At 42.1% G+C, this 27,858-nt stretch overlaps 1 protein-coding gene across 1 annotated transcript; it reads left to right on the forward strand.

Annotated features, from left to right (window-relative positions):
- The first annotated feature begins 11,742 nt into the window (after positions 1-11,742).
- LOC140491268 (NACHT, LRR and PYD domains-containing protein 3-like) lies at positions 11,743-25,521 on the forward strand. The gene is made up of 3 exons (XM_072589239.1): positions 11,743-13,649; positions 19,003-19,340; positions 21,323-25,521. The coding sequence occupies exons 2-3, from the start codon at positions 19,256-19,258 to the stop codon at positions 22,630-22,632; spliced, it is 1,395 nt and encodes a 464-aa protein (XP_072445340.1). The 5' UTR covers positions 11,743-13,649; positions 19,003-19,255; the 3' UTR covers positions 22,633-25,521.
- The last annotated feature ends 2,337 nt before the right edge of the window (positions 25,522-27,858 follow it).

Raw genomic sequence — 27,858 nt, forward strand, 5'->3', positions numbered from 1 at the left:
CTGCCCTCAAAGTTGAAAGATTGAAGCCCGTTTGTGTAACCTTTGTTCGGGACTTGCAATGATAGATCATAAACTGATGACTTCCTATCAACAAGTATAATTACAAATCAATAAAAACTAGTGCTTATCAGATTGAGTCACCCTTGGTAATTGTAATCAGAATCTCAACTTTGACCAGGGAGTGGGACAAATTCACTGTAAGGACAGAAAGAAGACTCTCAATCAGTGGACTTTGGTTAGGCTGTGTGGTTAACATGATACTGTATGCATCCAATTGTGTCACTTTGCACAGTGCTCATTATAGGGTAGGAACAAAATCAATCAATGAAGCATGGCTCTAAACACCATGATTCCAGTGAAATTCGACTTGTCCCACTAATTTGAGTAAAAAACAACAATCTGAGGCATCAGTCTGATTACTGCGTCACTTTGTTTCGAAATAAGATTAAATGTGAATGTTATCTATTTCGGGTATTTTCACAGACGTTCAGACTTGTCCTCTGCTCTTTGCAGCCTCCTTCCTAAGCAAGTTGTCAGAAAAAGCTCAGCAGAGAAGGTGGAAAAATGATCACATTAATTTCCCAAGCCAGATATTGATGTGGTTGAATCTGCAGCTATTACCGGAGTCTCAGTGTTAAATGGAAGGATATTTGATAGTGACTGAAACAAACAGAAATTGCTGGAAAAGCTCAGCAGGTCTGGCAACAACTGTGCAGAGAAATCAGAGTTAACTGTTCGGGTCTAGTGATCCTCCCTCAGAATGTTTTACATTGTATAAGGGATCCTTTTGAAATTATTGGAACAAAGAGAAGTAGAGAATAGTTCTGAGGACAGGTCACTGAATCCCAAACATTAAGTCTGATTTCGCTCCACAGATGTGACCAGGCCTGCTGAGCTTTTCCAGCAATTTCTGTTTTTGTTTCCAGCATCCCTAGTTCTTTCAATTTTTATTTGATAGTGACTACTTCAAACAACTATAAACATGGCTGCACTTGGAGCATACATTGCCACGGCACTTCTGTTTGTCGATAAGCCAAACAAAACCCAATTCCTAAGCTGCTATACCTAATCTTTTGTCATCTCTAAACACGACACTGGCTACTAAGGATAGCGGATCATTAGCTGTCTATGTAGTGTACAAAATCCCATGCAAGGACTGCACAAAACACTACATAGGACAAACAGGAAGACAGCTAACGATCCGCATCCATGAACACCAACTAGCCACGAAACGACACGACCAGCTATCCTTAGTAGCCACACACGCAGATGACAAGCAACATGAATTCGACTGGGACAACACTACTATTATAGGACAAGCCAAACAAGAGAACAGCCAGGGAATTCCTAGAGGCATGGCATTCAGCCACAGATTCAATCAATAAGCGCATTGACCTGGACCCAATATACCGACCACTACAGCGGACAGCTGGAACTGACAACCGGAAGCGGCAGATTCAAACCACTACAATTGCCGGAGGAAAGATCACAGAAGCGCTTCACAGGAGGCTCCCAAGCACTGAGGATGTCACCTAGACAGGGGACGAAATGTCTGCAACACAAATTCCCAGCTCGACGAACAGAACCACAACAACAAGCACACAAGCTAAAATCTTTTCACAGACTTTGAAATTCTTTCACATTATTGTAACGAATAGAAGTAAAGAACATTTATTTCGCACAGATGCAGTATTGTTGTATTGGAGTTCTTGAACTAATAGGATGAAAGCTCTAGACAGTGTACCAATTCTGCTGTGTTGGCTGATTGAATTTGAAATCTATGAAATCACGTGGAATACCAATGACAGTGAATGTAACAGCTATTTTAATCAAAGCTAATTATTTTTTCAGCAACTTACATTTGGGAAGAAAATCTGCCATCCCATTTTTTGTTTTCGCAGACCCACAGTGTGATTGACTGGTAAATACTCTCTGCCATGCTTCGCAAGCCTGCTGAGGTCAAGAGGTGGGCAAATTGACAAGTTTCACTGACAAACCAATAAACACTAAAATGAAAGGAAACATAGGAACAGGAATAGGCCGATCAACCCCTCAAGACTCTTCTCCATTCAATGCGATCATGGCTGATCTGCGGCCTAACCTCATTTACTTGCTTTTGACGCAGATCCCTTAATATCTCTGCTTAACAAAAAGTTATCAACCTCAGATTTGAAATTAGAACTGATACAGCATCCACAGCTATTTGTGGAAGAGGATGTTAAATATCTACCTGCCTTATGCATAGATGTGCTTCCTAACACCTTTTGTCCTATACACAGACTATATCACCTAGTTCTCGAATCAGTGAAAAGAGTTGATCCCTACCTACCCTGTCTTTTCCTGTTAATATCCCAAAGAGTTTGATCAGACTACCGCTTAAACGTCTAAATTTATAAAGAGACATCACATGAAATGTCTGCGACCTCCAGGTTGTTAGTTGAGGAACAGAACTCAGCTCAAAATTCTTCTAATCTTGCAGTCATAGAATTATACAGCATAGAAACAGACCTTTGGGTTCAACTTGTCGATGCCGCCCAGCTTTCCCAAACTGAACTAGCAGTGGTGTGATGTTTTCTGGCTCCTGTAATGGAGTTTTAAATTTACACTAGAGAATGTCACAGATGATGAGTGACTTTCCATTATTATTATGCAACAAGCATCCACCTGGAGCAGGTCTTGGGAGTAGGATCCCATATGTTTCTGCCTCGGAGGCAAAAGCACCATCCTAAAAATGGGCATTTCAAATTCTGAGCAACAGCGCACCAATAAATGATGGTTGAAAACTAACCATTCTGTTCATTTTATTTTCCGCAAAGCAACTTGTTCAGAAATGTTATTGCGTAGGCAAGACTCGGACTCTGGCCACCTGACTCAGAGATGGGACATTACTACTGCACAATATGCCTCTGAAGGCACATTACGCTTAGTAACATTGCACTCAACCTTTAAGTATTTGTGAAAAATTTAGATTGCTACTCCCAATATTCAACACGAGAGCAAAATTGGGCTCTTGCGGTGCTCTGGCCCAGGAGTCCTGGGTTCAAGACCCAGCTTCTCTAAAGATGGGTCTGAACAGATTGATTGAAATATTTAGAGACTCTTGTGGCTGGGATTTTGTACTCATTCACAGGAGAAAGGCTTTGCTGGCTCAGGAAGCATTTAATTCACATCCCTAATTGCCCAGAGGCCAGTTGTGATTGAGTCACATTGGCTAGGTGGTCTGGAGTCACATGTAGACCAAACCAGGTAAGGATGGCAGTTTCCTTCCCTAAAGAACATCAGTGAACCAGGAGGGCTTTTCCCAAAAGTCAACAATGGATTCATGGTCATTGTGAGACTCTTCATTCCTGATTTTGTATCGGATGCAAACTCCACCAGCTGCTACGGTGGAATTTGAACTTGGGGACCAGGCTCATTACCAGCATCCCTGGGTTAACAGTTTAGTGACAATACCACTAGGCCATTGCTTCCCCTAGCCCAGAGACCTCTGTTTAAAACCCATCTACTTCAGAGCTGTGCCACAACGCATCTGAATGCGAGTTTAAGAAGCATCCATAAGTACAAAATTAATTTATCCTACAAGTTAATTTTGGGTGAGTGTTGTGAAGATGTGGGGTGTACTGTACCTTTAAGAGAGTTAAAAGCTACAGAACTACCTGACAGAAAAAAAAAAGATAATGTAACGTGCCCCAGCTACTGGTGTAGCTAGGGTAGCCTGGTTGCCAGGAAACGACAAAACAGAATCGAATTAGGTCAATCAGTTTAAATTGTATCCCAAAAAAAACCAAACTTTATTGATCAGTAACCTGTGACGCAATATCCCCAAGGAGAAGGAAAGAAGACTGAAATACAGAGAAAAACAAAAGCTGCCTGATTTTGAGATAAGAAGTTTTGTTTTTTTTTGTAAATCTTAATCAAAGGGATGTTTTAATCGGACTAGTATTGTATGTGCAAGGTTTGTGAAGGTTTGTAGCTCAGGTTGAGGTTTAGGAAGTAGGTTTGCTCGCTGACCTGTAGGTTTGATATCCAGATGTTTCATTACCTGGCTAGGTAACATCATCAGTGGTGACCTCCAAGTGAAGCGAAGCTGTTGTCTCCTGCTTTCTATTTATATGTTTGTCATGGATGGGGTTCCTGGTGTTTGTGGTGATGTCATTTCCTGTTGTGTTTCTGAGGGATTGATAGATTGTATCTAGATCTATGTGTTTGTTTATGGCGTTGTGTTTGGAGTGCCAGGCCTCTAGGAATTCTCTGGCATGTCTTTGCTTAGCCTCTCCCAGGATAGATGTGTTGTCCCAGTCGAATTGGTGGTTTCTTTCATCCGTGTGTAGGGCTACAAGGGAGAGAGGGTCGTGGCTTTTTGTAGCTAGCTGGTGTTCGTGGATCCTGGTGGCTAACTTTCTTCCTGTTTGTCCTACGTAGTGTTTGTGGCAGTCCTTGCATGGAATTTTGAAGATGACGTTGGTTTTGTCCATGGCTTGTACTGGGTCTTTTAAGTTTGTCAGTTTTTGTTTGAGAGTGTTGGTGGGTTTGTGTGCTACTAGGAGTCCGAAGGGTCTTAGTAGTTTGGCTGTCATTTCTGAAACTTCTTTGATGTATGGTAAGGTGGTTAGGCTTTCTGGTTGTTATTGGTCTGCTTGTCATGGTTTGTTCTTGAGGAATCTGCGGACTGTATTTTTTGAGTATCCGTTCTTCTTGAATACGTTGTATAGGTGGTTCTCCTCTGTTTTCTGAAGTTCATCTGTGCTGCAGTGTGTGGCGGCTCGTTGGAATAGTTTCGTTTTTTGTGTGTTGGGATGGTTGCTGGTATAGTTAAGTAATTGGTCAGTGTTTATTGGTTTTCTGTATAGGCAGGTCTGTTCTTTCGACTGTGACGTCCAGGAATGCGAGTTTGTTGTCGGTTTCTTCCTCCTTGGTGAACTTTATGCCTGTGAGGGTGTTGTTGATGATGTTAAATATCTCTTCTATCTTGTTTTGTTTTGTGATGACAAAGGTGTCATCTGTGTAGCGGACCCAGATTTTTGGTTTGATGGTTGGTAGGGCTGTCTGTTGTAGTCTTTGCATTACCGCTTCCGCTATGAATCCTGATAGCGGAGATCCCATGGATGTGCCGTTGGTGTGTTTGTAGATTATGTTGTTGAAGGTGAAGTGGGTGGTGAGACACATGTCCACTAGCTTCATGATGTTTTCATTGGTAATGTGATTGGATGGTGGTTGAGGTGTGTGTGATGGTCTCTTCTAAAAGTGTGGTCAGTGTTTCCTTTGCCAGGTCGATGTTGATGAAGGTGAACAGTATTGTATATTGTATTGTCTGTATCCTTTTATTTCCTGCCAATCATGTCTGTCAAAATGCCAATAGACATTGCTATTGTGTCTGCTTCGACCACATCCTCTGAAAGCGCATTCCAGGCACATTGAGTCAGTCATATTGTCATACAGCATGGAAACAGACCCTTCAGTTCAACCTGTCCATGCCGAGCATAATCCCAAACTAAACTCGTCCCACCTGCCTGCTCCTGGCCTACAACTCTCCAAACCTTTTCTATTCATGTACTTCTCTCATCTCTTTCTAAACATTGTAATTATACTCACATCCACCACTTCCTCAGGAAGTTGCCTCTGTGGAAAAAAGAAATTGCCCCTCTCACCTCCTTTAATCATTCCCCCTTTACCCTTAAATCTATGTCCTCTCGTAAATGAGATTTCTATCCTGGGAAAAAGAAAACTATGCATTCTATCCATGCCTTTCATAATTTTGTAAATCTCTATCAGGCCGCCTTTCAGCCTCTGGTGTTCAAGTAAAAACCAATCTTGTCCAATCTCCTTCACAGATAATATCTCCCAAACCAGACAAAATCCTGGAGAACATTTTCTGTACCCTCTCCAATGCTCTCACATGTTTCTGGTCATGATGCAATGACCAGAACTGTACACTATATTCCAAATGCGACCTTGCTAACGCTCTGCACCATGGCTTGCCAATTTTTATACTCTGTGTCCTAAACAATGAAGGCAAGCATGCCATATGCCTTCTAGACTACCTCATCCATTGACATTGTCCCTTTCTGGGAACTGTGGACCTGTATGCTTCAAGCCCCTGTACTTTAATGCTTCTAAGGGTTCTGCCAATTACTGTGTAACTTCCCTTATGCATTGGACTTCCAAATGTATCAGCTCATATTTTTCCAGATTAAAGTCCATCTGCCATTTCTTCACCCAAATCTCCAGATTATCTATAATCTTGCTGTATCCTCTGGCAATTCTCCACATTATCCATAGCTCCCTCAATGTTTGTGTTATCGGCAAACGTACTGATCAGACAATGGATATTCTCCTCCAAATTATTTTTTAACAAATGAGGGGTCTCAATACTGATCCCTGTGCAACAATACTGGTCATATGGCCATATGACTTCACCCCCAGTATCTGCTTACCATGACAGACCTTGACAAAGGCCTTGCTAAAGTCCAGTGAGACAATATCTGCCACTCTGCTCTCTTCAGGCATCTTTGACACTTCCTCAAAAATCTCAATCAAGTATGTCAGACATGACCTTCCCCACACAAAGCCTTGCTGCCTGTCACTAATTAGTCCTTTTTTTTCCAAATGTGAGTAAATCCTGGCCCTAAGAATCTTCTCCAAGATCTCTTGGCTTGGCGGTATAGAGTCATGGAGTTGTACAGCAAGGAAACAGGCCCTTCGATCCAACCCATCCATACTGACCAGGTATGTTAAATTACCACTGACATAAGGCTCACTGGATTTCCCATATTATCCGTGTTGCCCTTCTGAAACAAGGGAACAACATTGGCTATTCTCCAGTCCTCTTGGACCTCTCCTGTAACTAAAGAGGATTTAAAGATTTTGTACAAGGCCCCAGCAATTTCCTCCCTAGAATAGCTCCTGGGAACTTGTAACCTCATGGTTTTTTGAAAAGCCCAACATTTCCTGCTTTTTTTATATAGACATGCCATAGAATTATCAACATACCCTTGACTAGACTCACTATTTACCATGTCCATTTCTATTGAATACCCATGCAAATTATTCACTAAGGTCCTCACCCACATCCTCTGGCTTCATGCAGAAATTTCCTTCTTTGTCCTCAACTGGACCTGGCTTTTCCCTCACCCGCACCAACCAACCCACCGCCCCGTGGCTGAACACCTTAACTCCCTCTCCCACTCCGCCAAGGACATGAAGGTCCTTGGCCTCCTCCATCGCCAGACCATGGCAACACGATGCCTGGAGGAAGAGCGCCTCATCTTTCGCCTAGGAACCCTCCAACCACAAGGGATGAATGCAGATTTCTCCAACTTTCTCATTTCCCCTCCCCCCACCTTATCTCAGTCCCAACCCTCGGACTCAGCACCACCTTCTTGACCTGCAATCTTCTGCCCGACCACTCCGCCTCCACCCCCTCTCCGGCCTATCACCCTCACCTTAACCTCCTTCCACGTATCGCATTCCCTCCTCCCTCTCCAAAGTCTCTCCTCCCTACCTTTTATCTTAGCCTGCTTGGCACACCCTCCTCATTCCTGAAGAAGGCTTATGCCCGAAACGTCGATTCTCCTGCTCCTTGGATGCTGCCAGATGTGCTGCGCTTTTTCAGCAACACATTTTTCAGCTTTGGCCAATATCCCTCTAAACCCTTCCTATACATGTACCTATCCAGATGCCTTTTAAATATTGTAATTGTCCCAGCCTCCATCCCTTCCAATGGCAGTTCATTCCAGACATGCACCACCCTCTGTGTGAAAGCGTTGCCCCTTAGGTCCCTTTTATACCTTTCCTCTCTCATCTTAAACCTATGCCTTCTGACACTGGACTCTCATACCCTGGGAAAAAGACATTGACTATTCACCCTATACATGTACCTCATGATTTCATAAAACTCTATAAAGTCACCCGTCAGCCTCCAATGCTAGCGGGAAAATAGCTTCCATTTATTCAGCTTCTCCCTGTAGCTCAAAGCCTCCAACCCTGACAACATCCTTGTAAATCTTTACTGCACCCTTTGAAGTTTCACAACATATTGAGAGAGACCAGAATTGCACACAGTATTCCAAAAGTAGCTTAACCAATTGTCATCAAAAGCACTTGAAACTAGCCATCATTATCCTTCGCTTTCACAGGAAACGCTGGTCTGGAATTCACTAGCCTTTAAAACAGTCCTTATTATCCGCAAACAGCTACTCCCATATATATGCTCCAGTTTGTGACTAATATCGCCATCGCTAGCTTCTCCCAATTTCGCCAGGAACCACTTTTATCCTCATCGTAAGTAATGTATAACTTGCAGAATTATGGTCAGTGTTCCCAAAATGTTCTTCCACTGAATCTTTGATCACGTGACTGGGCTCATTCTTAATACCGGGTCAAGTATTTCCCTTCCTCAATTGGACTAGAGACATTTTGCTTCAAGAAATCCTCTTGGACTCAACTAACACATTCTACCCCCACCCACACAAAAGCCACTTTCCTTAAGAGAGTCCTTGTCAATTTCTAGAATGTTAAAATCACACATCACCACAACCCTGGTGTTTTCACATTTTTCCATTGTCTCTCCATGGATATGTTCCTCTGTCTCCCGCTGGCTGTTGGGAAGCCTGTAATACAAACCCATTGAAAGGTTTGCAGCCCTCTTATTCCTGAGCTCTACCCATATGACCTCACTGGATAAGCCCTCCAAGATGTCCTCCCTCAGTAAACCGGTGATATTCTCCCTAATCAATAATCCTCAACATCTTTTACATCCCTCTCTATTTTGCATGATAAAATATAGAACATTAAGCTACCATTCTTTTCCTTCTTTGAACCAAGTAATAGCTACAATGTCATAGTTATTTGCATGAATCCAAGCCCTAAGTTCATCTGTTTAATGTGCCATAATCCTTGCATTAGAACAAATTCACTTCACATCGCCAGTCCTGCAGTGTTCAGTAACCTCTTCCTGTCTGTTCTTCTACTTCATTGAGAGTGCGCTGCTGGAAAAGAACAGCATGTCAGGCAGCATTCAAAGAGCAGGAGACTCGATGTTTCAGGCAAAAGCCCTCCATCAAGAATCAGGCTTGTAGTTCAGGGGGGCTTAGAGATAAATGGGAGGGGTGTGGGGCTGGGGGGAGTGGGGAAATATGATAAATAGGTGAAGGTTGGGGGAGGTGGGGGAAGGTGATAGTCGGAGAGGAGGATGGAACGGATAGGTGAAAAGGAAGATGGACAGGTCAGGCGGGCGGTGCCGAGTTGGAGGGTTGAGACTGTGATAATGTGCAGGGGAGGGGAAATGAGGAAACTGGTGAAATCCACATCGATCCCACGTACATCTCCCCCCTCACCTCTATCCCAGGCCCCAAAAGGATCCTTTCACATCTGACAGAGATTTACCTGTACTTCCACACACATCATCTGCTGTATCCGTTGCACCCGATGTGGCCTCCTTGACATTGGGGAGACAGGACGCTAACTTGCAGATTGTTTCAGAGAATATCTCTGGGACACCAGCGCCAACCAACCCCCTCCCCCCGAACACTTTAACTCCCCCTCTCACTCCACCAAGGACAAGCAGGTCCTGGTCCTCCTCCATCACCAAACCCAAACCACCCGACACCTGGAGGAAGAACACCTCATCTTCCACTTTGGGACCCTGCAAACACACAGGATCAATATGGATTTCACCAGTTTCCTCATTTCCTCTCCCTCTACCTTATCCCAGTCCCTTGCCTCCAACTCAGCACCACCCTCTTGACCTGTCCATTTTCCTTCCCATCTATCCACTCCACCCTATCACCTTTCCCTGCCACTTTCACCTACCTAACACATTTCCAGGTACATTTCCCCCCAGCCCCAGCCTTCTCCCATTTATCTCTCAAACCCCTGGCCCACAAGCCCCATTCCTGATAATGAGCTTATGACTGAAACGTTGACTCTCTTACTCCTCAGATGCTACCTGACCTGCTGTGCTTTTCCAGCACCACAGTCGACTCTGATCTCCAGCATCTGCAGTCCTCCCTTTCTCCCACCCTGCTTTAAACACCTACTGAGTGAAACCAGCAAACCTCCCTGCCAGGATATTGGTGCCTCTCCAATTTGCGTTAAATCCTTCCCTCTTGTTGAGGTCCCAATCGCCCTGGAGGACATTCCAATGATCCACATATTGGAAGCCCTCCATCCGACAGCCTTTTAGTGATGTTTTTCACTGCACTGTCTTCTTATTCCTCGCCTCACTGGCACATGGAATAGTCCTGAGATGTGAACCCAGAGGGGTTGCCTATGTTATTCATACCAACCTGTGCCACACTCTTTGGCTACTCAGAGTCATAGAAATGTACAGCATGGAAACAGACCCTTTGGTCCAACTCATCTATGCTAACTAGATATCCTAACCTAATCTAGTCCCACTTGCCAGCACCTTGGTCCATAACCTTCTGAACCCTTTTTATTCATGTACCCATTCCAGATGCATTTTAAATGCTGTAATTGTACCAGACTCCACCACTTCCTCTGGTAGCTCATTCCATGCAGGCACCACCCTCTATGTGAAAACGCTGCCCCTTAGGTCCCTTTTTTTATCTTTCCCCTCTCACCCTAAACCTATGTCCTCTAGTTCTGGACTCCCCCACCCCAGGGAAAATACTTTGTCGATTGATCCCATCCATGCCCCTTCATGATTTTATAAACTTTTATAAGATCACCCCTCAGCCTGTTCAGCCTCTCCCTCTAGCTCAAATCCTCCAACCCTCGCAACATTCCTGCAAATCTTTTCTGAAATGTTTCAAGTTTCACAAATCCTTCCTACAGGAGGGAGACCAGAATTGCACACAATATTCCAAAAGTGACCTAACCAATGTCCTGTACAGCTTCAACTCATTGCTCCTTTTGACAATGTTCTATGTCCATTCACAGACATCCTTGACCCTGGAACAAGGGAGGCCATGCACCATCTTGGTCCCTTTTGCAGCCACAGAATAGCCTGTGGAGACCCCTATTAGTACTGGTTTTCTGCACTTTGATCCTGCCTGTTGAACAACAGTGCCAGCTGTGGTAGCACTGTTCTGGCAGCTGCTGTTGTTATCCCCTGATCAGGCCCTACCGACCACTCCACTCCTCTCCTCTCAATATTCAAAACAGTATTCTTGTTGGAGATGGTTTAGCCACAGGGGTGTCCCAGTCTCCAACTGCCTGTCCCTTCCAGCTACCTGCCTGAACCTTGATAGCGTCCACGACTCTAAAACTCCTGTCTATGACGCTTTCCACTCACTTTCCTGAATGCCACGAAGTGTATCCACAAACTGACCCATGTAAGAAGCTACAATTGGACAGTTCCCACAGGTTTGGTTGGCATGACTGTTCGAACTGTCTCTTACTTCCTACATTCGACATGATAAGCACACTACCCATTTTAATCTTCTCACAACTATTTCATTGAAAATTAATGTCTATTAAAATTAACTTACAGCCGTAGAGTTAGAATCTTATTAAAGAACATTAAATATGCAATTAATTCTAGAAATAGCAGTCTAGATCCCACTCTAAATCCCATGACTGTACTGCTCCCCCACCAGCCTGACTCCCATTGCCCTTAAACCTGATGGGGAGGGCAAGGTGAATGGAGGTTTCAGGTAAGAATAGTGAGTCATCTGACTGTTACTGACCAATCAGCAGCCCTTCTGTCCAAAACGTTACTTTGGCATTGTGACGTCACTCTCCTCCAGGTTTGGCCCCGGAAGCTCCTTCCGCTGCTTCAGCCCCTCAAGGTGTGTCTTCAAACCCGACCCTGCTCCTTCGGGATTGATCTGGAAGCTCCCACTGAGTGAGACCGTTTCATGCCGGATCACAGGAAGCCTGGACTGTGCTGGGTGTTGACAGTGTCGATTAAATATTAATCAACCTGTCACTGAGAGGTGTGAAAAAGGGGATAAATCGGAATCACCTTCTTCTGTGCTGTCGATCTCTACGACAATCATATAACCAGAAGATAACACACTGAGATCTTAATCAAGGTGCAGGAACAAATGACTGCAGATGCTGGAATCGGAACTGAAAACAACAAATGCTGGAGATCACAGCGGGTCAGATAGTATTCACAGAGGGAGAACAAGCTAACGTTTCGAGTCTAGATGACTTTTCATCTTAAATCAATACAGTTAAATATTTTTTGTGTCATTGCATTTTGATATCAACATGATCATTTTGCTGTTATTAGAATGTAGTTTGCTTACATTTGTTCAATAGCAGCAGCAACAAAATTCCGCCAAATTTTGATCAGTCTAACAATGGTACATATTCTTTTGTTTAGCTTGTGAACAAATGCAAAATTATGACGGAGTAAATGTGGGACAAATACAATGTACTTCAGTGAAAGGAAGAAATGGAAAAGATAAAGTTCAAAGATCAGCTGTGTTACTGGCAATATTCCCTGATGAGTATCAGACACTCCAGGATAGAATGTTACAATTTCAGGAAAGGCTGAGAAGTAACTGTGGCTATCAGAATGGTAAACAGCATGGCAAGCATCTCAGGAGACTGCATAGCCTGAGCACAACTTGCAGATGAATGGTATTTGGTGCTTGGCCACTGGGCAGACCACCTATGAACAAAAACAGTTGTTTTATCCCCTCATACATGATCTGTGGCAGCAGGAGAGATCATCTAGGCTCACGATCCTGCTACATGGAAACACAGAATTCAGTTTACTGAACCAGCTCATAACATCAATTGGATGGTCAGGCTGGTTGTAAGCAGGTCTTGGCAGTGTGGCTGTGGAGGGAGGTAACTATCTGTCCTTCTGTGGTTCCATTCAAGCCCGGGCATCCTTGGAGATGGGGTGCAGAATGTCCATCTCAATGCCTTTAGAGGGATGGAACACCACAGAGGCATACAGTGCTTTATTTCCCGTCCAACTCCATTTCGATTTTATCCCTTCCCTCTCTTCCTACTACGTCCCCTACCATGTTTATATTTGGTATTGCATTGCCCAGAAAAGGCTGCGCTTGTAAATCATCAATTGGATACACATGAGTTTTTACTGGTGGTGGCTGCTCGTTATACAAAAACAACAAAAGAAGTTGCAGTGGGAAAGAACTCATTTTTGTGTGATAACACTTCTGGGTAGAAACATATACTAATAAAACACAGCAATGAAGGACTCCTATGGTGCAGGGTTAGAATTCTTAAGTGTGTTCAAGTTCAGCCTGCTACCCTAAATGTGTAATATCTATGGGCAGAGTGATTAGAAATAACTAATGAGAACTGAAACAATTTAGGTTTTTGACTGTCATGTAGGAGGAGAAAGAGACCATTAATCCTTTTGAAATTGCTACATAGAGACAGGAAGAGTCTGCAAGTAAAATCGCACAATTATTTATTGCAAATTAATATTTTGTATCTATGGTTGAAAGTAGAAGGTTTTCGGTGTGATATTTCTTTAACTTTTTACATCAGATTTTTTAATTGCATGTTTGGTTCACTTTCTTCTGACAGACAATGATGGAAAAGGAATTAGTCAATTGCTGAATAGTTACAGCGACAAGGAGTTAAACCTGATTACCCAATTCTACTGTGAGAGATTGGAGGATGCAATATTAGACTTGGTGGAGAGCATTGCCCTGACATTAACAGCAACTGATTCATTGAGCAATGGAAATTACACTGTAAGTTTAACAATAGAATAATGGAATAATGGAAAAATTCTATAATATATCAGTAAATTGATTGAAGTGGGCATGTAATTGAAGGAACCTTTGGAAATTTAAGGAAAAGTAACAAGGTTGTGCATCTCATTAATGATATGAAAAACAATAAAAGTAAGGGTCAGGGGTACAAAACTAAAAATGCACCAGAAAATAGAAAATACTGAAACAATATTTTTTTCAAATAAAAAAAATAATGAAAAGTTGTTTACTTGAAGGACCGATAACGAACTGAGAGCAAAATAGAAATTAGGGAGGTGGGACCCCATGGCTTAGTGGTTAGTGGATGAAACCATGTGATGATGAAAACCACATGTTAGAGAATGTCAGGATACCAGATTAGTTTTAGCGAGATGGAAGAAATGCCATGATGAATATTTCACTGGGAAGAATAGCTTGTGTGTGCTCTGCAAGCAACAAGATCCTAGCAGAGAGCACAAATAAAAATACCATGGTGGGGAGGGATTGGTGTCAGCGGTTTTAAGGGTGACGCTGGAATACCCAGTGAGTTCAGTTTCCAAATCGATTATGATGGAATTCTTCAGTTTATGTTGTACGCAGCTTTTGGTTTAAGCTCTAACACTATGGTCATTGTGTCATTCAGAACTGAGAGAGTTAAGTTTGGCTTGACCTAGAAATAAGTGAAACATTGTCACAGGGCAGCACAGTGGTTAGCATTGCTGCCTCACAGCACCAAGGTCCCAGGTTCGATTCCAGCCTCAGGCAACTATCTGTGTGGAGTTTGCACATTTCTCTCCGGGTGCTCCGGTTTCCTCCCACAGTCCAAAGATGTGCAGGTCAAGTGAGTTGGCCATGTTAAATTGCCCATAGGTTAGGTGTGTTAGTCAGAGGGAAATGGGCCTGGGTAGGTTACTCTTTGAAGGGCCTGTGCCCACACTGTAGGGAATCTAAGAAATATGTTGTCAAGTTTTAAACCTTATGAAGTTCAAGTTCAAGTACCAGTAAGGTGCCACTCATGTCCCTGAGGCAGGTAATATTGAGGGACTCTTGAAGAAGTGTTCTGTCCAGATCATTGAAAGTGAGGAATTACAACCCCTTGTGAAGTTTTCTTGACTTGGTAGTGTTCCATGTTATTCATGGCCGGTGAGTTTAGCTGAGAAATCTCTGGTCACTGTACTAATTACTTTTGCTAATCAATGTGCTCCATAGTGTGCTATATCAAAGTCTGTTCCCATATTTGCCTCTTGTTAATTCTGGATGTTGAACATAAACTGTGCATAAATTCTGGCCCACTGTTATAAATGTATTAAGTAAAATCTGTTGCTGTTTGTTGCTAGAGAATTATTCAGCTTTTTTCGTTGACTAAGTTCCTTGAACTCACTGTGTCTACTCTTTAGATGAAGGTAATTGGTCTCTAGTCAAATCATAATATAGATTTTCCACGTGCTCATGTGTCACATTGTAAAACGTACAAAACAAACTGGTAAATGTGACTTGAAATTAACACGCAGAGTTCATTCAAAATGGTTTCTTACAACTACAAAATATTTTTAAACAAAACAAAAACAAGTTACATGTAATGAATACAGTAAATAGTTTTGCCATAGTGAATATCCCTGTCACCAAGAATGACCACAGCTTGAAAATTTATCAATTCATATTGAAGGGAAGAGCCTTTCATGTTTGGACAGATGACATACATTTATAAAAGTATATCATGCCAGCTATTCCACAGTAAAAAAAATCTTCGGGAAAATGTTTACAAATTAAGACCAGAGCTGTGAAGGAAATATTTCATGATTCCAAAAACAAATTATTCCTTGGTGGAAGAAAGGCTTCCTTAGAAACATGAACCATCAAGCTAAGTCAGATAATGATTATGACATCACAGTGAAATATAATAACATGCAAATTTATCATTTCATTAAGTTTCCTCCCCAGTGGCTCAGTGAGCATTTGCATTGAGTCATTAATTATTCTTGCCAAGTTGGGAATGACATGCTTTCATGAAGCATTGCACTCGATTTGATGTGATCTAGCTGAATTCTCGATAGGATTGGGATCCAGGATTATTAAACAGCTGCAGTGAATGAAAGGTAGAATATTTCCAAGTCCAGATTGTTTGTAGGTTGAATATCAGGGTTGTGGATTTGGTACGATAGGAATATAAAGATACATAAAGATACAGAATAAAGCAATTCAGTGCAGCATGTCTGCACTAACCAGAAAGAAATTGAAAAAGAAAAGTCGCCCAATTTAATTTTAAGGATGAGAAAGTGAGACTGCAGATGCTGGAGATCAGAATCTCTGGTGCTGGAAAAGCACAGCAGGTTAGGCAGCATCCGAGAAGCAGGAGAGTCGACGTTTCAGGCACAAGCTCATCATCAGGAATGGGGGAGTCCCAAGGGGACTGAGAGATAGGGTTGGGCTGGGGGGGTGGGGTGGGGTATAGGTAGCTGGGAATGCAATAGGTAGTTAAAGGTGAAGGTGATAGGTTGGAGAGGAGGGTGGAGCAGCTTGGTGGGAGGTAAATGGACAGGTAGGACAGTTCAAGAGGGCAGTGCTGAGATGGAAGGTTGGATCTAGGAGAAGGCGGGGGAAGGGGAAATGAGGAAAATGGTGAAACCCAAATTGATTCTGGGTGGTTGGTGGGTCCCAAGGCAGAAGATGAGACATTCTTCCTCTAGATATCAGGTGGTTAGGATTTGGTGGTGGAGGAGGTCCAGGATTTGCATATCCGTGGTGGAGTGGATCACTCTGACACAAGTAGGGAGGATGTGTTTGGTAGGCTAGAGGTTATTAAGGTGGACAAATCCCCAGGACCAGATGGGATCTATCCCAGGTTGCTGAGGGAGGTGAGAGAGGAAATAGCTGGGGCCTGACAGATATCTTTGTAGCATCCTTAAATACAGGTGAGGTGCCGGACGACTGGAAGGTTGCTCATGTTGTCCCCCTTTACAAGAAGTGAAGTAGGGATATTGCGGGTAACTATAGACCAGTGAGCCTGGCGTCATTGGTGGGAAAGTTGTTGGAGAAGGTACTGAGGGATAGGATCTATTTATATTTGGAAAATAATGAGCTTATCAGTGGTAGACAACATGGTTTTGTACGGGGGAGATCGTGCCTTACCAACTTATTAGAGTTCTTCGAGGAAGTGACCAAGTTGATAGATGAAAGAAGGGCTGTTGATGGCGTTTGCATGGACTTTCGTAAGGCATTTGATAAGGTTCCCCATTGTAGACTAATGGAGAAAGTGAAGTCACATGGTGTGCAGGGTGTTCTAGCTAGGTGGATAAAGAACTGGTTGAGCAACAGGAGACAGAGAGCAGTAGTTGAAGGGAGTTTCTTGAAATGGGGAAACGTGACCAGTGGTGGTCCACAGGGGTCAGTGTTGGGGCCACTGTTGTTTGTGATATACATAAATGATCTGGAAGAGGGCACTGTTGGTATGATCAGCAAGTTTGCAGATGACACGAAGATTGGTGGAGTAGCAGAAAGCAAAAGGGACTGTCAGAGAATATAGGAGGGTATAGATAGACTGGAGAGTTGAGTGGAAAAGTGGCAGATGGCTTTCGATCCAGATAAATGTGAGGTGATGCATTTAGGCGAGACTAATTCAAGAGTGAATTATACAATGAATGGAAAAGCCTTGGGAAAAGTTGATGAGCAGAGAGATCTGGGAGTGCAGGTCCACTGTACCCTGAAGGTTGCTGCACAGGTGGATAGACTGGTCAAGAAGACATACAGTATGCTTGCCTTCATTGGACAGGGTATTGAATATAAGAGCTGGCAAATCATGTTAAAATTGTACAAGACATTGGTTTGGCCACATTTAGAATACTGTGTACAGTTCTGGTCGCCACATTACCAAAAGGATGATGTGGACGCTTTGGAGAGGTTGCAGAGAAGGTTTATGAGGGTGTTGTCTGGTCTGGAAAGTGCTAGCTATGAAGGGAGGTTGAGTAGGTTAGGTTTATTTTCATTAGAAAAAAGGAGATTGAGGGGGGACCTGATTGAGGTTTACAAAATCATAAAGGATATAGACAGGGTGGATAGAGATAAGCTTTTACCCAGGGTGAAGGATTCAATAACAAGAGGTCACGCTTTCAAGGTGAGAGATGGAAGGGTTAAGGGGGATACACGCGGCAAGTACTTCACACAGAGGGTGGTGGGTGTCTGGAGCGCGTTGCCAGCAGAGGTGGTAGAAGCAGGCACAGTAGATTTATTTAAGATGCATGAGTAGGTGGGGAGCAGAGGGATACAGATGCTTAGGAATTGGGCGACAGGTTTAGACAGTACATTTGGATTGGCTTAGGCTTGGAGGGCCAAAGGTCCTGTTCCTGGACTGTAAATTATCTTTGTTCTTTGTTCTTTGTTCTTTGTAAGCACACGAGTTGAAAAGGCAACACTTCATGCAGTTGCAGTGATGTTAATATTGTGTCTGTTGGTGAGCTGAAGGATATTTATGACTTCAATTATTGGAGTTTCATGATGTTATCAGAACTAGTTACCCAAATTGCCCCAAATACCATAATGACCGTTGATATCCTTTCAATTCTTACTGCAATAAAATCATGGCAATTACAAACTTTTCAATATTTCCTACAAAATTTCCAATTTATTGTTTTGGATTTCCTTTTTGTTTCTTTGGATATAGCAGTGAAACTAGTCCACTTTTAATGTAGGAATTCATTGAAGGTGTTGTGGTTCTAGCATCAAAGGCTATTAAAGTGACAACATGGATCTCATGTTCACATCATAGTTCAACTGTTATGGATTCAAACCCAAACCCCAAAACTTCCACTTCCAATATTGTAGAGTTTGGCTTTGTTTATCACATGACTTGTTAACTGCAAGTTTCATGTCATATCCAATAGATTCCTCTATTCCTGATGAAGGGCTTTTGCCCAAAACATCGATTTTCCTGCTTCTCGGATGCTGCCTGAATTGCTGTGCTTTTCCAGCACCACTGTAATCTAGAATCTGGTTTCCAGCATCTGCAGCCCTTGTTTTTGCCTACTACTAATGTCTCCCTCATAGTACTTCTTCACAAGTGGAGGGAAGGTCTCATCAGTGTGCTGAGATGAATATTCTTCACCAATCGAACATCATTAATGTAACAGCTTTTCATAATTACGACATTGCTGTTTATCATTTTCTCTCATGGTTTTCCTTTCTATTTCTTCTTTTTCTTGTTTCTTTCTGGTTTATTCCATTGCTCTTCCTTAGTTTCTTTCTTTCCCATCTTTCTTTTTCCCTCATTTCCTCCATCAATTCATTCTTCCATTCCGTTCCTTCATCTATTGTTTCCCTTTTCCCTTTCTATTTTACCTGTTCTTCTCTTTTATTTCAGTATATCCGTAATCTGTCAGAGCATCAACAGAGAAAGGAAGCAACAAAACATTTTCTGAACACAGTGACCAAAACCAATGGCTGTGGAGAACGAATATTTTGGGAAACATTGGTGAAAATGCAAGAATCAAAACCAAAACTGAAACTCATTCTGAAAGAAATTCAGAGCAGAAGTGTTGTACAGTCCAAGTATTTCTAGCAATCAAACATGGTTGCCTCTTTAATGGGTGAGGCTGCCATACACTACTAATGAAATGAAACATCTTTCCCAGGTTTTGACTTGCTTTATAATGCAAGCATCGGAGAGATGGAAGGAGAGCTATCAGATCACCTCAAAAGGTAAGTCAAAATAAAAATAATCGTTAATCATAAAAACGTACCGCATTAATTAAGTTCTAACATTTTATTTGTGTCTCACATTTCACCACTGAAAGGAAACAAACCCTCCAAATTATTACCATGAACTGTTTCTATAAACTGCAATCAAAGTTACAACATGAAGCAAATGAACTGGAACTTGGGCATGGACAGTGTTCCATCTGCCACAAATTATATTCCACTTGTGTGATATTGAGCTTTGTTGGAAATTGCTGAATGCTCATTTTGATTTTCCCAGCTGCTCTGGAGTAGACTGAGCCCAACTTTCCAGTTTTAGATGCTGAACCACAAAGTCACATTCAGTTTTGCAAGTCAGTTGGTTTTAAAATCTTCCCTAGTACTTTGTCAGGCCATTATTTCTTTTCCCTTCAGTCACATCAGGGTCTGAATAGAAGTCTTGCTTTTACTGTCAATACAAGGCCTTAGGGTGCCTTTATGCAAATGTAAACCTCAATATCGCCAGAGTCTCGGAGTCTACAAAGTCTGTATTGGGCTGGAGTCACATAGAGTTCGAGACCCAGTTAAAGCTTGAATCAAATACATGACAGACTGAGTAAAGATGATGTCATTTATAGGATCACAATTGGTTCTAGACTAGTTACTGATGAAGTCAGATCTGGTGAATACAGAAGTTAGAGTGTGGTCTCATAGTGTGGACAGTCTGAACTGATATGTATGTACTGGTTGAAGAAGGTCTTGATTCATATGTCGGCTCCACCCTGGGCAGTGACTTGAAACACACATTGACCTAAAGAAGGTGAGGATGTGGGTCACGTATAGAAACAGAATCTTTAAACATCCAAGTGTCATATTTCTACCGATTGCATGTGTACTAGAGTTCACCATGTATCAGATTGCACACATGTTGTTTGGGCATTGAATGAAGGCACAAATAGGGCTACAATGATATTAGCTTGACCTAATTGATCAACCAGGACTAGATAAGGAATTGTTTTTCAATAAGTCACATATCCCTGAAACACATTTCTACACACAGTGCTGAAACATTGGATTTGTGAAGAGCACATATTTGCTGAAATCTTACTGACATAGAGTGGCTGTGTCAAAGACTGTACTCAATTGTCTGGCCAGGTAGTTAGTTGACTTGGAAACATATTTAGGCTCATAATGGGGTAAGATTTGCTTCATCTATGTATCTATGTCTCGAACTTGTTAAAACATGAAATCAAATATGGGGTCAAGCTGGGTATAGGTAGATTCACATGAAGATTCAGAATAGATAGGGAGTTCATTTACATACAATCTTAGACTGTACAATGAGAGGCTTCAGCTTTCGCACTGAAATGAACAATGAGTTGATAAAATTGGTGGAAGATCCCAATGTGATCCTTATACATCGACAGTGTTGTTTTATAATTATGGTTCACATAGCACATTTAATTGTATCACTGGTTTGTCATCCTGTTCCCAACATTCAGCATTGAAAAAGTGAGTGTTATGCACAGTCCCTATTCAGCCAGTGGGCCATATGTTTACATTAGGTATAAGTTGTCTGAGATTGAAGCAGACATCAATCTTATAAACACTCTGATACTATCTCCACTGAGGACAACAGACAAAACAAAAATGAATACAGTAAATAATAATAAGTGAACAATGTGATAATATTTGGCTTTTCAGATATTCCAATGGTAAATTCTCCTCAAATGGAGATGGAGAAGATGAAAGAGTGGAGGGGCTTGTCTGTTATAACGTAAAATCTACTATAATCCATCTGATTCTCCCTGGTTTATATTTAATTTAATTCAGTATTTATCCGGCAAGATTAATTTCTAGCACGGCGTAGTAAAATTTGGATTCGACTCACATATTTTGTATTGCTACCCAACTCAAACTCCTCCTTGCTTCTCGTTAATTGTTTTAATGTAGTTAATTAACAAATAAGAACAATGCCAACATAATTTTGATCATTGTCATGAAAGGTATACAAGATCAACATAAGCAACACCTCCTCCACCAAACCGAGCATGTGGTCAAACACACCATCAAAGGAGACAGCAAAATAACGATCATTTCCTTCACTGATCGATATACAGAGCTTATCATTATTTCCACTCTGCCTGAACGGAGACTAGTGGAACATGAGCTCCTTTCGAGAGGTAGGGAACATGAAGAATGGCAGCGGAAGTACATCACCAGCGAACTTGAAAAAAATCGGATTGATCAATTATTCAGGAGCAGTTTTGGCCACTCCAGCCTGTCTGGCACCACGGTGGTTAGCGGAGTGGCTGGCATTGGTAAGACAACAATGGTGCAGAGGATGGTCCATGAATGGGCATCAGGAAACATCTATCCTCAGTTCCAATTTGTTCTACATTTCACATTTCGAAATCTTAATGTCATCAACAGAGCCGTTTCTCTGACTGAAATGGTATTGGATCAGTACCCTTATTTAGAAAAGATAATTGAAGATATCTGGATGAAACCTGAATATCTTCTCTTGGTTTTTGATGGATTAGATGAGTACAAACACCAGATTGATTTCACTGGCCGCGTGGCTGGTGATGTCTCTGCGAATCACTGTGTTGCACCTGACTGCAGATGTGAAATTTTTGAAATGGTGCACTCCCTGGTACAGCAACAGCTGCTCAGAGGTTGTTCTGTGCTGGTTACCAGCCGGCCGACTGCCCTTGACTCATTGGAAAAGGCCAATGTCAACCTTTGGGCTGAGATCCTGGGTTTTCTTGCTGATGAAAGAAAAGAGTTTGTCAGAAAGTTTTTTGGCAGTGAGCAACTCGCTACCAATGTCTTCAAACACGTCAAGGAGAATGAGATCCTGTACACCATGTGCTACAACCCTTCATATTGCTGGATCATTTGCTCAACCTTAGGCCCGCTCTTTACACAGCAGAAGTGCAAGCAACCTCTTCCCAAAACCATAACTCAACTTTTCTCCATCTACCTTTCCAATCTCTTGGACAACCACAAGCGAGATGTTGAGGACCAGCGGATGGTTTTACAGCGACTCAGGGAGTTGGCTTACCAGGGAGTTTCGAAAAGGAGAATTGTTTTTAATGAGAATCACTTCATTCAGCATCAGCTGAAGTCCAGCAAATTAATTTCAGGATTCATGATGGAGATCCTTGAAAGGGATGACACAGCTAAAAACATTGTGTACACATTTCTCCACCTTACCATCCAGGAATTCTTGGCCGCCCTGGCTCAGAATGTGGTGGAAATGCTTCACTGTGCTTTTAAGAATGATGATGGTCGGTTTGAGATTTTTATTTGATTTTTAGTTGGTCTTTCAACACCCACTTCATCCCGAAATCTGGAACCATTCCTGGGTCCACTGTCTGATCACACGACCTGTCAGGTAATAGATTGGCTGCAGGCCAATGTTCAGGCAGAAATCAAAAACATGGACAGAGTCACTGGAAAGAGGAAACTGCTGAACACATTCCATTATTTGTCAGAGTCTCAGAATTGAGCTTTAGTTCAGAAGACCATTGGATCTGTGGAACATTTGAACTTTGGGGACTCCAATCCAAAGAATGCACTGAGATTGAACCCAATGGACTGTTTTGTAATGTCTCATGTTGGACAACGTTGTGAATCAGTGATGGAGTTGAATTTGGAGAAATGTTATATTCAGGAGGAGGGAATCAAACGATTGGCCCCTGCAATCCACAAGTGCAAAGTTCTAAGATAGGTTTGATCCGGGTGAAATTAGATAACATGTCAGCAATGACCCATTGATTTTCTCTTATAAATTCCACCTGATATGAATTTCATAGGATCACAGAATCTCTACAGAGCAGAAAACTGTCATTTGGACCATCTCGTCTACATCAACCCTCTGAAGTGCATCCCATCCAGACCCCTCCCCTATCCCTGCATTTCCCAAGGGACATGAAAGGCTACAGAAAAGATTTAGAAGGATGTTGCCAGGGTTGGAGCATTTGACCTATAGGGAGAGGCTGAATGGACTGGGACTGTTTTCCCTGGAGCATTGAAGGCTGAGGGTGACCTTATATATAAGAGTTTATAAAGTCATGAGGAACATGTTTAGGGTAAATAGGCAAGGTCTTTTCCTTGGGATCTGTAAGTGAGAGGGGAAAGATTTAAAAAGGTACTTAAGGGGCAATTTCTTCACACAAAGGATGGTGTGCGTATGGAATGAGCTGCCAGAGGAAATGGTGGAGGCTGGTGCAATTACAACATTTAAAAGGCATCTGGATGGGTATATGAATAGGAATCATTTCGAGGGATATGGGCCAAATGCTGGCAAATTTGATTAGATTAATTAAGGATATCTGGTCGGCATGGACGAGTTGGACCAAAGGGTCTGTTTCCTTGTTGTACATCTCTATGACTCTATAACCCATCTAGTCTGCACATCCCTGGACACTATGGGCAATTTAGCACAATCAGTCCATCTAACCTGCACATAGTTGACTGTGGGAGGAAACCAGAATACCCAAAGGCAACCCCCTGCAGACACTGGGCGAATGTGCAAACTCCACACAGACAGTCACCCAGGGGTGGAATCAAACCCAGATCCCTGGTGCTGTGAGGAAACAGTGCTAACTGTTGAGCCACTTGTCACTATAGTAGCTGAATCACAATTACTATCGTTTTTTTTTCAAGGAGAGTCAATGAGTTTTCCATGCTTTTTATTTATTTTTAACGCTACTACCGCATTGACCTTGATACTGAGTACTCTTAACTATAACAAAAAAAAAGCACCAGGCTAACTTAGTTGGTCTTACACTGTGGGACATTCAAAGCCACAAGGAGTCTGGCAGAGTCTTTAACTAGTGCTATGACAAGGAAACAAAGAACTGAGCCAAATCATCGTACCTCTGTGTTCACAACAGAGTAAAATGAAAACCTTCAAAGATTTTAACCTCAACAATTCCTAACTAGACTTTATAACCAATCGCAGACTCTGTTGATAAATGAAACCTAGGCGGTAGGTTAATAACTGAAACAACAAAAAAAAAGCAATTTATTACCAATATAGGAACTTTAGCAGAGCAAAATTAAACAACAAAGTTTGAAACCAATAGCCTTGTTTTCAGGGCAATTCACACAAAAGACAGACAGACAGACAAATAAACACAGTGAAGGGATAATTAAAATAAAGTAACAAAACTGGCCAGATTAAGTGGTTTTCATATCTTATTCTCAATGTATATTTAATGGTTTCTTTGTTAATTTTCTGAAGATATCAATCTGTGCCACCTTTGAATTCACTCTGAGAACTCAAATTCTGAAATAAAGTGGAAGTTTAGGCAGGGAGCATTTAAATCTTCATGCTGTAATGTCAATAGCTAAGTTCATTCTCTCAAAAGCACAGTCCCAAAAACCAACTTAAATCATGATCTATGCCTATGATTGACCATCTCATTCTCTCCCAGAAACAAATGGAAATTGCTGTTCTAAGGAAAGCTCATTGGACCAAATTATATCTATCCACAGATGCTGCCAGACCTGCTGCGCTTTTCCCTCAATTTTTGTTTTTGTTTCTTATGTCCAGTATCCACAGTTCTTTTGATTTTATGTTCTATCCCAGGCTTGTTCACAACAATTCCCAGGTACTGGCCTGATCAATTCCCAAACATTTCTTCTCTGGTTCAATGTGCTGCTCTCCCACTGTGCTGAAACATCTACAGGATCCTATTGATCAAGAGCTAACCTGCCATTAACTGTGAAGCCCCACCTCGCGAACAAACAGCAGCTTGTTTGTTTGTTTTGTTGAAACATAAGTTGCTGTCCACAATCCAAAAATCATTTCCAGCTCATTGCAGTTCACAGCTACAAAGCAATATTGATGAAATAATAAATTAAACGAAAAGTTGGCGAAGGTTTGAACACTAATCCTAAGAGGCCCTCAATTAAATGAACAGACCTGGTGTGTGACTGAACACAGTTCACTGACAGAGAATAGCAATGGAGATCAGGTGGCAAATCAAACTGTTGAACCCAACCTCTGTCACCAATTGTGTGCCATTGCAGAGATGAATATCATCGTTTGTAGTTTACTTTTACAAACCAAAGCTAATCTGATATTGTATTTGACCCAACCATTCACTAGATAAATAGTAAGTGAATGCTGTACCTAGTTCAATGCAGAATACGTTGCTAACAGCAAGGCTGCCATTCATGTATCTGAAACTGTTACAGGGGAGGGTCAGGGTGGGTTTGAAATAGAGGTTCAACAGTCTGTGATTTACAGGAGGCATGATCTGCCCTTTGTGGTAGCACAAGATTCACCATTCACCTCAGCAGCAGGGAGATTGGGCAGCTCATCACCACATATTTTACATGACTGTTGGGATGAACTATTATCCATTCTGTTTGGAACTGAAAACATGGCTTGTGTATTGTTAAATACATCACAGAAGGAGGAATTTATTGATTGATTGATGTCTATAAGTCTTTTTCTTTGTTGTGTTATCCAAGCAGGACAATAATGCCTCACAATTAACCATTGTTTTTACTCTTTGCTGGATTACATATGGATGAGTTCAATGGAATATAATTGCATAAATGTTTAAAAAAATTGGATATAAGACAATCAATTGCGTTCAACTGTTCAGAGAGTCAAATAACATGAAGAGAGACCCTTTGGTCCAACCAGTCCATGCTGAACGTAATCCCAAACTAAAATAGTCCCACCTGCCTGCTCCAAGCCCATATCCCTCCAAACCTTTCCTTCTCATGTATTTATCAAAATATCTTTTAGAGTCATAGAGTCATAGAGATGTACAGCACGGAAACAGACCCTTCGGTCCAACCTGTCCACGCCGACCAGATATTCCAACCCAACCTAGTCCCACCTGCCAGCACCCAGCCCATATCCCTCCAAACCCTTCCTGATCATATACCCATTCAAATGCCTCTTAAATGTTGCAATTGTACCAGCCTCCACCACATCCTCTGGCAGCTCATTCCATACACGTACCACCCTCTGCGTGAAAAAGTTGCCCCTTAGGTCTCTTTTATATCTTTCCCCTCTCACCCTAAACCTATGCCCTCTAGTTCTGGACTACTCAACCCCAGGGAAAAGACTTTGTCTATTTAGCCTATCCATGCCCCTCATAATTTTGTAAACCTCTATAAGGTCACCCCTCAGCCTCCGACACTCCAAGGAAAACAGCCTGAGCCTGTTCAGTCTCTCCCTACAGCTCAAATCCTCCAACCCAGGCAACATCCTTGTAAATCTTTTCTTAACCCTTTCAAGTTTCACAACATCTTTCCAATAGGAAGGAGACTAGAATTGCATCCAACAGTGGCCTAATCAATGTCCTGCACAGCTGCAACATGACCTCCCAACTCCTGTACTCAATACTCTGACCAATAAAGGAAAGCATACCAAACCCCTTCTTCACTATCTACCTACGACTCCACTTTCAAGGAGCTATGAACCTGCACTCCAAGGTCTCTTTGTTCAGCCACGCTCCCTAGGACCTTACTATTAAGTTCTGCTAAGATTTGCTTTCCCAAAATGTACGAATTCGCATTTGTCTGAATTAAATTCCATCTGCCACTTCTCAGCCCATTAGCCCATCTGGTCCAGATACTGTTGTAATCTGAGGTAACCCTCTTCTCTGTCCACTACACCTCCAATTTTGGTGTCATTTGCAAGCTTACTAACTGTACCTCTTACATAAATAATTTGGACGTGAGCATAAATGACAAAAAGTAGAGGATCCATGTGGCACTCCAGTGGTCACAGGCCTCCAGTCTGAAAAACAACCCTCCACCACCACTGTCTTCTACCTTTGAGCCAGTTCTGTATCCAGATGGCCAGTTCTTCCTGTATTCCATGAGATCTAACCTTGCTAATCAGTCTCCCATGGGGAACCTTGTCAAAGCCTTACTGAAGTCTATATAGATCACATCTACTGCTCTGTCCTCATCAACCCTCTTTGTTACTTCTTCAAAGAACTCTTGTATACCTGCAACAAGGCATTCCAACTCCTGTACTCCATTCTCTGCAATTTGTTCAATTGTACAATAAACCGGTTAGTTATTAATTATTTCTTATTATTACCTGTCTTCAGTTGTACATAAAGCGATATTCAACTTGTCATAAACATATGTTTATTACACAAACAGTCATATGTTTAAGTGTGTAATTATTCCCAGCGTTCGACTTTAGTGACAGTCTGTGTTTGACACTGGGTCAGAGATTGGTCAGCGCTGTAACTGTTCCCCTGTGGGAATGACAGGGTCAGCATCAACAGTGTGTGTAAAATCAGTCGGGATCAGGTCGTAGTTTGGAACCAGTGACCATCTGCACGTGTGCCTGTCCCACTCTCATCAAATACACTGGAGACCCCGCTAACAAAACTCTGAAAGAAATCACATTTGTAAGGGAGGATTAATTAAGTAATCTCCCTCCCAGTCCCTAAAAGACCATTTTTTGATGCTCCCACTGCATTCACTGTGACTTCACTTTGACCATCTCTGGTCCCTATCTCATGTCGGGTTGCAGGGTCGGGTCGAC

The sequence above is a fragment of the Chiloscyllium punctatum genome, chromosome 19 (genome assembly GCF_047496795.1).
Source record: "Chiloscyllium punctatum isolate Juve2018m chromosome 19, sChiPun1.3, whole genome shotgun sequence".
In the NCBI taxonomy this organism is placed as follows: Eukaryota; Metazoa; Chordata; class Chondrichthyes; order Orectolobiformes; family Hemiscylliidae; genus Chiloscyllium; species Chiloscyllium punctatum.